This window comes from Orcinus orca, chromosome 1 (assembly GCF_937001465.1).
Source record: "Orcinus orca chromosome 1, mOrcOrc1.1, whole genome shotgun sequence".
Taxonomy (NCBI): Eukaryota; Metazoa; Chordata; class Mammalia; order Artiodactyla; family Delphinidae; genus Orcinus; species Orcinus orca.
In genome coordinates this window covers 106,278,916-106,292,595 of record NC_064559.1, presented here as the reverse complement: position 1 = coordinate 106,292,595, position 13,680 = coordinate 106,278,916, and the positions used below count along the sequence as shown (strand labels likewise).

The window sequence follows — 13,680 nt, the reverse complement described above, 5'->3', positions numbered from 1 at the left end:
TAAGTCAGTACAAATGAAAAGGTGGGATTTCACTATAGGGAAAAGAGGAAAAAGGATTAATGCTTTGGAAAGAGAAATAAAAGTAGATTTCTGGGCAATGTGAAGCTGAGAGTTGTTCAATCTTGTCAGGTTCTGAAGGCATCTCCAGATCCAGCTTTCAAAGAAAACTGGGACAGTGACAATGGAACAGCTAAAAATAGGTCATAATTATAGCAAAGAAAGCCACAGCCAGCATAAACCTGGCCATTGTTATTGTTGAAGTTGTGGAATTGTTGCTTTCAATTACTCTTGTCATTAGCGGCTTCCTGATACGATCTTCTGTGGTGAGGATAGCTGTTCGAGCTCCATCCCACTTTCCAGGGCCCTGTAGCCGATACTGGATTGGAGTACAGGGTCCCCAAAATAACTGTAATGCCAATTTGGGGTCAGTGAAGGCCAGGGACAGCAGATTGGGCCTGACGCCCACCAGGTCAGCAAGCTCGTCCATGGTATCTATATAGTCTCCCTGAATGGTGTGGCGTTGGCTGTCCACATACCTGAAACAGAGAAGACAGAAGCCATGCCTATTAACAATTCAGTCACTCCATCAATTAATCAATGCTTCCTATCTGCTCTTGGCTCAATATTGAGCTAGGAGCTGTAGAAAATAGAGAAGAAAGAAAAGACATGTCTCTATTCTTAAGGGCCTTATAGTCTACTGAACTAGATAAGATAGATACACATGAAACAGAGAAGAATGTAAGACTTCACATGAAACAGACAAGAATATAAGACTTCTGGTAAATCATGTGGTTTTAGACTGCTAAATACAAATGTAGAAGAGGGTAGTTAAAATCGAGCTATGATAAGTCGTTGAAGGATGTGGAAGAAATAGATAAGCTGAGAACAAAGAGGAAAGTATTACAAGTCAATATATATAATGTAGAATACATATTGTAGAAGTTTGGCAGTGAAAGGAAGGAGGAAGATAGGAGAGCACCTAGAAAGGGTATCAGGGTTAAGTAAAAACTGTCTTTCTCCTCCTTGCAGAAGGGAGAGTTATGCTGGTATAATCAGTTGAAGAAAACCACGTCTTTGGGCATGGAATGATTGTGCCTCTGACTTCTCCACAAAAATCTAGGAGCTGTATTAACATCAACTTTGTTCAAATAAAAATTAGCAGTGAATAAGCTCAAGTTCTGAAATTCAGACTGCTAAATGTGTCCACCCAAGCACTAAAATACGGGCTGGTGGTACCACCTTCCCAGATCTTATAGATTACTCATACTAAGAGCCACTGTGACCTAAGTATGCTGTCACATGACAGCCAGCAAAGTAGCCTCTGCAGATTTGTAAATCTACCTGCAGATTTGTAAATCTACCTACAGATTTGTAATTTAACCATATCTACCTCTCAATTCATCGCTGCCCTTCCTTCCTCTGGCAGCTCTAATATCTCTTCATGTAATCCTTGCCAAAATAATGTACCAGGTTTTCTCTCCGTGTGCTTTTTCCTACTTGACTTTTCTTTTAGGCCCTAAACATAGAATTTTCTTAAGCTTTTCTCTCCTTTCCCATCCATATTCAAACCACTTGGTGGTAATTCTCTATTCTATTGTCACAAACTATGATTTCCTTTTCCTTCAAAATATAATCTAAATCCTTAAACAAACACGAGGACAATAAATACAGTACAACATTGCTCTTATTAAGAAGTGGGGGGACTTTCCTGGTCGTGCAGTGGTTAAGAATCCGCCTGCCAATGCAGGGGTCATGGCTTTGATCCCTGGTCCAGAAAGATCCCACATGCTGTGGAGCAACTAAGCCTGTGTGCCACAACTACTGAGCCCGTGAACCACAACTACTAATCCCCGCGCACCCTAGAGCCAATGCACCACAACTACTGAAGCCCACACACTCTAGGGCCCACATGCTGCAACTACTGAAGCCTGCGTGCCTGGAGCCCATGCTCCACAACAAGAGAAGCCACCACAATGAGAAGCCCATGCACCGCAAAGAAGAGTAGCCCCCTGCTCTCCAGAACTAGAGAAAGCCCATGCACAGGAACGAAGACCCAATGCAGCCAAAAGAGAAGAAAAAGAACTAAGTGGGAAAAATTAACCACCTATCTTCCTGGGAGAACTCTTACCTTTTGGCCATATCCTCTCGAACCTTAGCTATTTCTTTTATCATTTCATTTTGTGAGGGCAATGTCTTTATCCCTAAAGAGAAAAATCAAAATTTTAAGTGTAAAATTCCCTCAGTATGAACACTAACCCTATTAACAATTACCATGCTATGGAAAATTCAAAGGAATACAGGCTCGTTGTCTGTACCAAGGAGGTTACACCTTCGCTTGATCACCTTACCCTACCACCACCAGAATATAATAATATTAACCTCAGTAGCTTACTCTTTTCTGCTTTGTCTTTGGAAGATATTTCTCCGAATCTGCTTTCCAACCAATACCTGCCTCCTCCCTAACATAGTCTTTCAATTGGGAAATGAAATATGGACATGAGGAAATGATAAATGGCCTTAAAAGTATATGGAAAATGAGGTACAAAGTAAAAGGGTGTGGGGAATATGGGAAACACACCTGTACTTGTACTCTTATTAACAAAGAGGCTTTATACCACAGGGAGAAGGAAGTAAAAGTAAACTCTCAGTCCTGTTGTAGGCCTACAGTTCCATGGAAGATAAGCCTTACCTTCTAAATTTTTTAATTTACTGAGAGTGAGGGGTAAGGTCAAGGGCAACTCATAATACCCAATCTTAACAGATAAAGTTAAGCACCAATGAACAGTTCCAGTAGCAGGAATTTAACAGCAAGGACATGGCTAGACAAAGGTAGAATAGTATTTAAGTTGACATAGACAACTCTCAATTTAAATGATTAGCTTTATGCCCGGATTTACAGGCACTATGCCATGTAGAAAACTTTAGCCACACCCAACTCTACAGTGTTATTCCACAAAATTCTGGAACGTGTAATTTTAGAATGGGAATATATCTTAACCTAATACAATCCTCTCTACAAGTACTCTCAAGTGGTTATCTCATTCCTCCTTAAATATCTCTGGTGATGGGGATCTCATCACCTGAGGAGATGATTTAATTGTTTGGCTGCTCTACTTGCTGGAACATTATTCTTTTCATTGACCCCAGAACCTGGCTCCATGCAACTGGCTCCAGTGGACTTAGCTCTGCCTTCTAGGACCAAGGAATCTAGTATTAACAAATAACAGCGTTTGAACCATTTGAGAACAACTGTCATAACTTCTTTAAGTCTTCCCATTATCAGCCTTAAAGCCTTAACAGTTCCCCATATAACAGCTTTCATGTTCTCTGCCCCACTGGTTGCCTTTCTCTGCGCTCACTCTAGTAACTATCCTGGTGTGTCCCTCTTAAAACATGAGACCCAAATTCAACCCTCAAGAAATAGCCTTCTGTGTTTTGCCATGTGTTCTTTTCATTTTAGCCTTGGGAATTATTATGTATGTTCGTAAGTCAATGAGGAATCACTGAAATGCTTCATTTGAAGTTAATCACAGGTCTTAAGATGCTCATGAAGCACAGTTTGAGAGTTGATTTCCAAATTATTTCTCATGGGACAACTATAATTTTTACTTCTCTTAAGTAGAAACATTATGGAGGAGGAGGTGATTTCTTGCCTGTGATTCAGCCAATCCATCCAAAAAACAAAACAAAAAACAACAAAAACACAACCAAACAAAAAAATCATTATAAATTAGATAGGTAGATAGATAGGAATATATAAAGATGTGTACTGTATCCGGTGGTGCAGTTCTTAATTCATTGATACTGTTGTTGCAGTGTTTCCTCATTCAGGCACATGTCATTTTTACCATATGTATCTCCCTCCTTCCTATCTTGCACCTCCTCTTATATTACCAGTTTACATCAATGGCCACAGCCCTGAGCAGATTCTTTTTCTCGCTTTCATCTCCAACCTACATTCCCTCCAAATCCTTTCAAATTCACCAATGAAATTTCATTCAAATATTTCTCGTATTCCTTTACCTTAGTTTAAAGCCCTCATTATGTCTTTCTTGGACATTTGTCACAGGCTCGCAACTGACCTATTTCCCATTTCATTTCCCTCTAATACGTCTTCTGAGTTACAAATCTGATTTGACTCCCCCTCAGCCAGTTAATCCTTCAATTGTTTTCTATTGCCTACATTGAATGTAAACTTCTTGCATGGCATCTAAGGAATTTTCTTGGTTTTGCCTCTATAAATATCTCCAGCTTCATTTTCTTTAATTCCTATAATACTTTATTCTCCAGAATTCTGAACTCCTTGTAGTTCTCAGGACTTGGTTTATTTTGTCATTTTCTCTAACTTTGCATAAATATTACTAATTGTTCTCTTCTCTGTTATGTTCAAGATGGCATTGTCCTTTTAGTAAACTCTTACTTTTTTACAGTGTATTTGCAGTTGTAGGGAGAATTGGGTACTTATTCCTTTCTGCTCCCATAGCCAGCTCCTCTATATTGTTATTGGACCCTTGTTTAGGATATAGTAAATACCTGCTGAATGAACACATTAAATGTCTGTTTACTTGTCTCCCTTGCTTGACTCTGAGTTCCATAAAGATAAGAATTTTCTATTTGGTCATATTTGTATCTCCAGCACCTAGCAGAGGGTCTGGCATATACTAAGAGGCCAGTAAATGTTAGCTGAAGAATGTTGTTGAAGAACAGTGTGGAACTGAAGTTCAGAGATTTCCTAAGGGTTCCAAGGCAAGGTTCAAAGGGGGTGAGCCTGAATTGTAACTCTGTGGAACTAAGTCTTTCAGTTGGCTCTCGGGCCTAAGACAGATTGTATTTATGTAATCCTGACTAGTCCCTGCACTTTAAATGTAAAGACTATGTTACAAGAGAAAGGAGGTGTGGCTGCCATTCTGCTCTTTCAGTCCAGTCCAGCCTTTACCATGACTGGAAATTGGGAAGATAGTTCATAAGCTGAGATCCTCAGATAAGAACTTTCTACTGTAGAGTTTAGAATACCTCCAAAACTAAACTTGCAGTCATTGAATAGAGATGTATCAGCTACCTCCCATGTGCTAGGCACTGGTCTATTCTTGGAAGACAAAGGCAAATAAACATGATTCTTTTATTTAAAGAGCTTTCAATATACTACAGAGAGGGAGGAAATAAACAGGCTTTTTCCACACAAATAACAAGTAAAGGGGAGGCATACCAGGCAGAGAGAACACCAGAAGCAAAGGCACAGGGTATAAGAGTACCTGCTGTGTTTGCTGCATAGTGGGTGAGTCATTCAGTGCATCTAGAAGATTGTAGGATGGATGGTAAAGACCTGCAAAAGATGGGCCTGAAAAGCAGCCTGTATCCAATTTGTGGAGGAACGTGAATGCCATGCTATGACATAATGCTTCCTTGTGATCCAGAGAATTGGTATCATTTCATACGGTTTTCAAGGGAAGAAAGTTACGAAATGAAAGTGGAACACTTGCAAGGGCTCTTGAGAGGGCTACAAGCAAGACAAAAGAAAACTAGATTTCTGTCAAGGCAAGCAAGTGGGTTCAGTGTTCTAGGAAAGGGTGGAATATTTTCTTGACAAGAGAATAGTAATTCTAGAGAACAAAGGAAGTAGGGAAATGGGGATTGATGAGGAAAGGACAGGCCAGGGAAGAGGACAGGCAGAGTTGGGCAGGTGTGAAAGAATGGTCTTAAAATTGGCACAGTGAAGGTAAAATTCTGGGCTGAGAAAGGCAAGGATTTGGTAGGCAGACAGTAAAACAAAAAACTCAGGGTTCCTTTTGGAAATTTGCTAAAGTTATAGGGATTCTCTGATGATTCCTTCCTTCCAAGTGTTAAGAAGAGAGCTAGAGGGATTAGCATTAAGATTTGCTAGCAGAGGAAACTGAGCTTTTTGTGCATTTCCCCTAAGATCCCCTAATCCCACAGTCACAATGCAGAATCTTCCAAATACTCATTTGCACTAATCCTCTCAATGGTTCACTTGGTCCTGGAAAAGAGTCTCGTTTTTGTTCAAAGTTTACTAAGATGCTGTGGCCTATTTTAAAGCAACCTTTTCCTCTTACTTTATTGACCCAATTAAAAGATCCACTTTAGCGGGCTTCCCTGGTGGCACAGTGGTTGGGAGTCCGCCAGCCGATGCGGGGGATGTGGGTTTGTGCCGCGGAGCGGCTGGGCCCGTGAGCCAAGGCCGCTGGGCCTGCGCGTCCGGAGCCTGTGCTCCGCAACGGGAGAGGCCACATAGCGTACCGCCAAAAAAAAAAAAAAAAAAAAAAGATCCACTTTATATGACTGGAATTAAGCCAACTTAACCGGTTACTTGCATTGTATTGCTGGTCCAGTGCTCAAGGAGTACATGATCTACTGGATAGAATTAAAAGGAATTAAGAAATGAACTTTGGGAGTTCCCTGGCAGTCCAGTGGTTAAGATTCCATGCTTCCACTGCAGGGGGCATGGGTGCGATCCCTGGTTGGGGAACTATGATTCCCACATGCCACACGGCACAGCCAAAAAATTAAAAAAGAAAAAAAAAGAAAGAAATGAAAGAACTTTGGGGAAATTTGGAAAAGTTTTTTATCTATCAACTCTAACATCATTGCTTCTTTTTTCTCTGCTACCATGAGGACCTTCACTAGGGAAGAAGAATCTGTAATTAAATAAGAACGTTTTTTAAAAATATTTATTTATTTATTTGGCTGCGCCGGGTCTTAGTTGTGGCATGCAAAATCCTCTTTGCGGCATGCATGATCTTTAGTTGAGGCACGTGGGATCTAGTTCCCTGACCAGGGATCAAACCCAGGCCCCCTGCATTGGGGATGCAGAGTCTTAGCCACTAGACCACCAGGGAAATCCCTCAACAAGAACTTTGAACAGTTTTAATTAAACATAAGTAATGGTAGCAAATTTTATTATAGTAACCATAGAATCAAAGAACTTCTTTGTTAGAAGGAACCTTAAAAGTCATCTGATTTCTCCCTATTCTGAGGCTTGAATCTACTTCCTATTGGCCTGGCAAAAGTTTATTTTTAATGTTAAGCTGATATTGTGCAAACCCTCAAAGTTTCACTCCTTGTTTCTAGTTCAACCCTTTGAAGTGATAGTAAGCAAATATAAAAAACCTTCTGCCATGGGGCATCTATTCAGGTATCCAAAGGGAACTTCCATATCTCCCCTAAATCTTATCCTCTCCAGGCCAAACCTCTCCAGCTCCTTTAGCTGTACTTCAAATGGCACATTTTCAAACCCCTTAACCACTCTTGTCTCTCTCCTTTTAATGTACTCCAGACTCACTTTTAAAATATCTTTGGGTGTGGTCTGACCAGTTCAAGGAAGAACAGTTGTAAATTCCAGGACATTATGTTTTTTTAATAATGCCAGATATAGTTAAGTCTTTTGGAAGCCACATCATTCTTTTGATTCATATTGAGCCTACTATCCCAAACCCCAAAGTTTTTTCTCATGTTTTCCTAGCCAAAACTTTCTGAAAGAGGGAATATAAAGGGGGGAAAGTAAGACTTTGAGTGGCTGAATCTTCTTCATTCTGGACTAGTCTTTAACCAGCTCTTAATTTTTGTCTGAAATGAAATCACAGCACTTCTATATGTGACTTTCTCTAACTATAATGAAAGAAGATTAAATTCTTTTGCTTCACAAATATGTATCAGTTGTCTAAAATCTAGATGAGTGGATTTTAATCTGGAGTGCATGTGTGAATCACCTGGGGAATATTTTCTCAACAATTTTATGTAAGCCCCACTTGAGACTTATTAAATAAACACCACCAGGCAAAGTATGCCTATTTTTGGAAAACTTCCTAGTAGATTCTGCTATATGTCCATGGTTATAAGTTACTACCTTATATTCCCTCAAAAATTAATTTTTGAGCACTAATTTTGTACCAGGCACTGTTACAATCATACATGCTGTCTCAGCTATTTATAAGCAAGAACATAAACATACTTAAACAAACCACTAAGTAATTCGGTAGTCATCTTGCATGGTCACTTACCTTTAAATACTTGAGTGACCCAGCGTCCTTGGAGCTCTGAAATGGGCATAATGGCACCCAAGGGCTGGATCAAGCCTATGATTGCAAGAGTTGGCTTTTCTAGGTTAGGCGGGAAGACCTTTTTATACAGGGATATCTTGTTTTTGACTACTTTGACAGAATCTTCAAGAAAAGGAAAGGCAAAGCTATAGCCTGTGGCAAAGATAACAGCATCAATGTCATCCTCCCTGGAGCCATCCTCAAATATGGCCGCTGTCTCTGTGAATTCCTTCACGTTTGATTTCACCTTCACCAAGCCAGAAATTATACAGTTTGGCAGAAAGTCATTTACCGTTGGATGCTGACTCAGAACTCTGTGAATGATGATAAAGAAGGAGAGATCATGAGAGAGAGAGATCATTACCATGTAAGTAAAATTCTATTTTGATTGAGGTGGTTAATCAATATGCCAATAGTCTCCCTTTATTCATGAAATTTGGGAAAGGTCTAATGTATACCAGCTTGATAAAGGTAAGGATCTCAGAGTAAAAGTTGGACCCTGGATGGCATTGAAAGAGAAGCTGTTGGAGAAGTGAGGGAAGGATTGTTTTATTTGATGAGTACGTGCCTGGTTTCTCAAGGACTAATAATGCTCTCAGTGATATAAGGCCACAGTCTAGTAGCTTCTACCCATATGTCAAGAAATCTGCAGAACTGGACTTTCAGCATTCTGTTGAGTCCCTTTTCCTCTTCAAAGGCCCAAGAGCCAGGCTTGGACCATCATTTTCCAAAAGATATAATAAATTGCATGTGTATAGTGACTTACAGTTATAAACTGTTTTTACATACATTAACATATTTGAGTCTCACGCAAACCCACTGAAGGAGGCAGGACAGTTGTCATTATCCAGGTCTTATAGACGAGGAAACTGAGGCCTGAAGAAGTTAAGTGGCTTGCCCAAGGTCACACAGCCTAGGATTTTAGGATTTATATCAAATGTTTTTTTATGAACTCCCTTGAGATACTCTAGGCATGGTAAGTAGTGTTTCCTTGAAATAACATAGGATAAGGTGCAGAATCTTGGACCTTTCTAAAAGCAGTGTGAATCCTGGACCCTGTGTTAACAGCTCTGAGAATCCTCAGCCCATCATGTTCAGACATAGCTGGCCTCTTCTTAGGAACAAGATATGTTTAAACAGTATTACTGGTTTGCTGCATTTAGTAATTCTTTGACACAAACCTTTAGGTACAGATTCTGTTCTCATTCCAACCTCATCATTTCATCTTTCTCTCCAAACTTACTCCTGTTCACTAACAGTACCACCATCCACATTTTGTGGCCCAAGCCACAAAACTGTGAGTCTTACATCTGGTCACCAAGGCCACGCTTTCTCCTCTTAACACCCCCAGAATAGTTTTACTTGTGCTGTTTCACGTGGGCCATTACAGCTGTCTCTAGTGCCTCCTGCTCCATCCCCTTTCAGTCTATCTTCTAAATCATTTTTGGAGTGATTGTTCCAAAATGTGTTTATTATTGTGTCACTCACCTGCTTAAAATCTTTCAGTGGCTGTGGGCTGTCTTCATTCTAAACTTTTTATTTAGCAGAGCATACAAATATTTTCATATATCTGCCCAGTGAACCAGGAGATGTACTCAGTCACTCTTCCATCTTTGCCTGTAGTCCAGCCAAACCGAACTATGTTCAGGTCTCAGAGCATAATGTATTTTTTGCTATTCCAAGACCTTGTATTTATAATTAGAATGCTACTTCCTTACCCTGTTTGTTTGACTATATCTTATTATTCTATAAAGCCTCAATTTATTTTGTGATCACCAAAGTTATGGATGCTACAGTTTCCATAATTGGGTGAAATAAATGGCTGAAAGTTTGGGGAACACAGTCTCAAAGTATCACCCCACTGGTTAGTTTCAAAGGAAAAAAAATCTTTACAAAAGAGAAACCTGGTAGACCACCTAATCCAAGTTGTCAAATTTTACATCATTAATATGCAATAAACTGCTATCATATGGCTCCTGATGTGATCCTCCAAGAAGGCACAACATAACCTATGGATATTCACACCAAAATTGTTTAACCTAAATATAATAAAGGAAGAACAGCTATGAAAGTCCAAATTTAGAGACTTTCTGCAAAACAAATGGCTTGAATTCTTAAAAAAAAAAAAACCCATGTCAAGAAAATGGAGATTTATTTCAGATTAAGAGAGATTAAAGAGGTATGACAACTAAATACAATGGTGTAATACCTGACAGGACCCTGGATTTAAAACTATAAAAGCTACAGGAAATTCCCTGGCGTTCCAGTGTTAGGACTGCAAACTTTAAGCAATGCAGTGTGGCCAAACAAATAAATAAATAAGCTACAAATATTATTGAAACAATTTGGAAAATTTGAATATGCATTATATTAGATAACGGTATTTTATCAATGTTAAATTTACTAAGTGTGATAATTATGTTTATGTAGAAGAATGCCCTTTTTCTTAGGCAATATATGCTAAAGAATGTAGGGCAAAGTGTTGTATTGACTGCAGCTTACTCTCAAATGTTTCAGAAAAAATTTATGACTATATGTATGTATATATGGAAGCTATATATGTGTGTATCTATCTATCTCCAGAGAGAGGGAGAGGGAAAAAGCAAATATAGTAAACCGTTAATAATAGATGAATCTAAGTGAAGGGTATATGGGTGCTCATTGTACTTACTATTTTATAGCAATTAAATCTAAACATTAAAAAAATTAAAAGCTGGAGGGGAAAACAGCATTTAAAATCAGCTTCTAGAAACGCTCACAGTCTACCTTCTAGGCTGTGTGAGAACTCCTATCTTTCATACTCTCATAGCACTCCATGCATTTCTTTATCATATTCTATTGTCTATCTTCTTGTTAGAGTATTAAAGGAAATATCCATTTCTCAAGTCTGTCATTTATTACTTGTGTGATCTTGGGCAAATTAGGTTCTCTAAGTGTCAGTTTTTATATCTGCAAAATGGAGATCAAAATAGTACCAACCTATAGAGCTGTTGTGAGGATTAAATGAGATAATGCGTGTAACTCATTTAAAACCGTGCTTGTCTTATATTAAGTCCTCAAAAAGGTACACTGTTATTAGTATTACTATTACTATTAGGTCTTTAGTCTCAGTATTCTCATGCCAGTATAATGCTTGGCTCATAACAGATGCTCAGTTGTTTGTTGGATGAATGAATGAATGAATGATGCATTGCCCGCTACTACCATTTTGTTGTTGCTATTGGGCATCATGTAAAAAGAACTGGTACCTCGGGGAATGATAAAATGGTTAATGCCAAGGAGAATTATAGCCTGAAAATTACAGACCAGTAGATCTTGGACTTCTGTGGGGGAAAGGTAGAAATCTAATCTCAGATTCTGTGGACTTGCTTAATGTAAACATAGAGGTAACCGTACTATTAGCCTATGGGAACAGTCCTTATTCTTTGCGTTGACTGTTACTGCCCACCTCCCAGCCTGGGAACATACCTGTGTTTAGGCTTCAGGCCAAACATTTCATGATCAAACCTTTGGTTCATCTTTTTTTCCAAAAATATATTTGCTAATGATTGACCACAAATCTTCCTCATAAAATATTGAAATCGAGAAGAGAATAACACATCAGCAGGATATCCATGGTCTCCGACACGATTGAAGATCCAAGCCCCTCTTCTGGTGCTGAGGAAAACCTGAGGCACGGGGAAAGAATGTTTGTTTTTGCCGTTCTCTGACTCATTTCTCTGAAGGAATGGGAACCCAGTTTCTTCAAGATGAACTCCAAACTCATTAGTCTGGCTTTTTATTCCCTGGCAATATATATATTTTTAAATTTCCTGCCATTTTCTTCTCAAACACTAAGCTTACAATTAAATTGGTGTAGTCACTGACCAAGACTATGTCTTGCTCCCAACCACCAGTGCATTTCTGTTTAATGTCATTATGCCTCCCTGAAAAGCCCCCTCTCCCCTTCATTCTCCAAAGCCTATTCATTTTTCAGATCCAGATCAAGTCTGCCTCCTCCATGAAGATACCACTGACTGTTCTGGCTGATAACTTTCTCTCCATCTTCTGAACTTCTCTAGCACTTGTCACCTGTCCAACTCATTTAAAATCATGGAACAGTAAAGCTGAAAGCAACTGGACATCATTTGATCTGAAATCTTCTGTCTTTTTTTTGCCTTTGACATTGTTTGCAGTATTAGAAAAATCGTATCATTTATATTGATATTTAATATTATATATTCTTATCTTTTATCTTTCCAAATGTGTTTTCTCCAAGGTGGGAGGTAGAGCATATACATCCTTTAGTCCCCAGCCTATCATCAGCATCACTTCCTTTTATTGAGAATTGTAACCTGTCAGTCACTGTACTAGGTCCTTTATCTATATTTTTATTTGATCAATACAACAACCTCTTGAAGTAGGTATTGTTATGTCCATTTTATGGATGAGAAGCATGGAGAGGATGAATAACTTGCCTGAGATCGTATAGCTACTAAATGATAGAGCTGAATTTCCAACCTAAGTCTAACTGACTCTGAAGTCTGTGCTTAAGTAATGTTTCATCATTTATTTAAGGGAAAAACTGAAGATTGCAAGTAGCACAACAGGGAACTGGTCTGTCTTTCTGTGTTATCTGCTGGCTAAAGTCCACGTAGTAAAAGTTTGGTATTCAACTACCTGGCAAAAGCATCACTTTCTCTATATTATAAAACTCACTGGAGATATTTTCCAGGGTTGTAAGCTATATAAGTACATTGTTTTATGGTCTCTTGTCTAAGCCCTCATGTTAAAAGGTGACCTGTCTACAGAGGGATAATCATGTACTTCATACATATATTCTCACCCGTGGTGACCTTAACTGCTATCATAAATAAGCACTTTTACATGTCACCGTTGAAAGAGCCTGTGTGTAGTCTTAGAAATCAAATGGTTTTGTGTGCAGTGTGTATAACTTTTTAAATATAGGTTATGAGTAATGTAAATGTTCAGAGCTTCATTTAAAAAGTTCTCTATGTATAAAATAGTGGCAATAATACATAGGTCACAATGCTTTCTCAGACACAACCACCTTACCTCCACCCGCTCTTCCTGCCTTGTTCTTTGGCAATTTACAATTCCTCAGTTCTTGTAAGGCCCAGCTCTTCTATAACTGACCATTTAACAAGCCAATGGTATTAAAGAAAGCTCATGCCTTCGGTCCCCACCACACACCTGGTACATTCTTTTATCATAGCACCCACACACATTTTTACCCTTTATTGTTTATATACCTATTTCCTAATAAATGCTTGTTGAATTAATTCATGGAGTAATATATAAAATTAGTTTTGTGGTGATAGATGGGGATAGACCTGAGAAGAAGTGTTATTGAATGGAGTTTGTGGGTAAAGTTCATTTCACAAAGTTGTGGCATTAAACTTCTATTTGGAGTGGGATAGGGAGGGTGGGAGGGAGGGAGACACAAGAGGGAGGAGTTATGGGGATATATGTATATGTATAGCTGATTCACTTTGTTATACAGCAGAAACTAACACACCACTGTAAAGCAATTATACTCCAATAAAGAGGTTAAAAAATAAATAAAAATAAATGCCAACCCTAAAAAAAAATAATTTTAAAACAATTTGTGGAGAAGCACAGCTTA

General features: G+C 38.8%; 1 protein-coding gene and 2 long non-coding RNA genes across 4 annotated transcripts in view; 1 reads left to right on the top strand and 2 right to left on the bottom strand.

Annotated features, from left to right (window-relative positions):
- Positions 1–13,482, top strand: part of LOC125962134 (uncharacterized) — a 32,178-nt gene extending 18,696 nt beyond the window's left edge. The window contains exons 2-3 of the long non-coding RNA XR_007473601.1: positions 8,175–8,421; positions 12,031–13,482. This is a non-coding gene — a long non-coding RNA (uncharacterized LOC125962134). The remainder of the gene's footprint in view (positions 1–8,174; positions 8,422–12,030) is intronic.
- LOC125962137 (uncharacterized) overlaps positions 1–13,680 on the bottom strand; it is a 188,379-nt gene that overhangs the window by 5,221 nt on the left and 169,478 nt on the right. The gene's annotated exons all lie outside the window — the stretch shown is intronic.
- LOC101270020 (flavin-containing monooxygenase 5) overlaps positions 15–13,680 on the bottom strand; it is a 28,973-nt gene continuing 15,307 nt past the window's right edge. For both annotated transcript variants that reach the window (XM_004285810.3, XM_049702251.1), the window contains exons 6-9: positions 11,523–11,722; positions 8,016–8,368; positions 2,129–2,201; positions 15–536 (exon numbers count right to left, since the gene is read on the bottom strand). In XM_004285810.3, the coding sequence (XP_004285858.2) occupies positions 191–536; positions 2,129–2,201; positions 8,016–8,368; positions 11,523–11,722 (972 nt within the window). In that variant the 3' untranslated portion in view covers positions 15–190. The remainder of the gene's footprint in view (positions 537–2,128; positions 2,202–8,015; positions 8,369–11,522; positions 11,723–13,680) is intronic.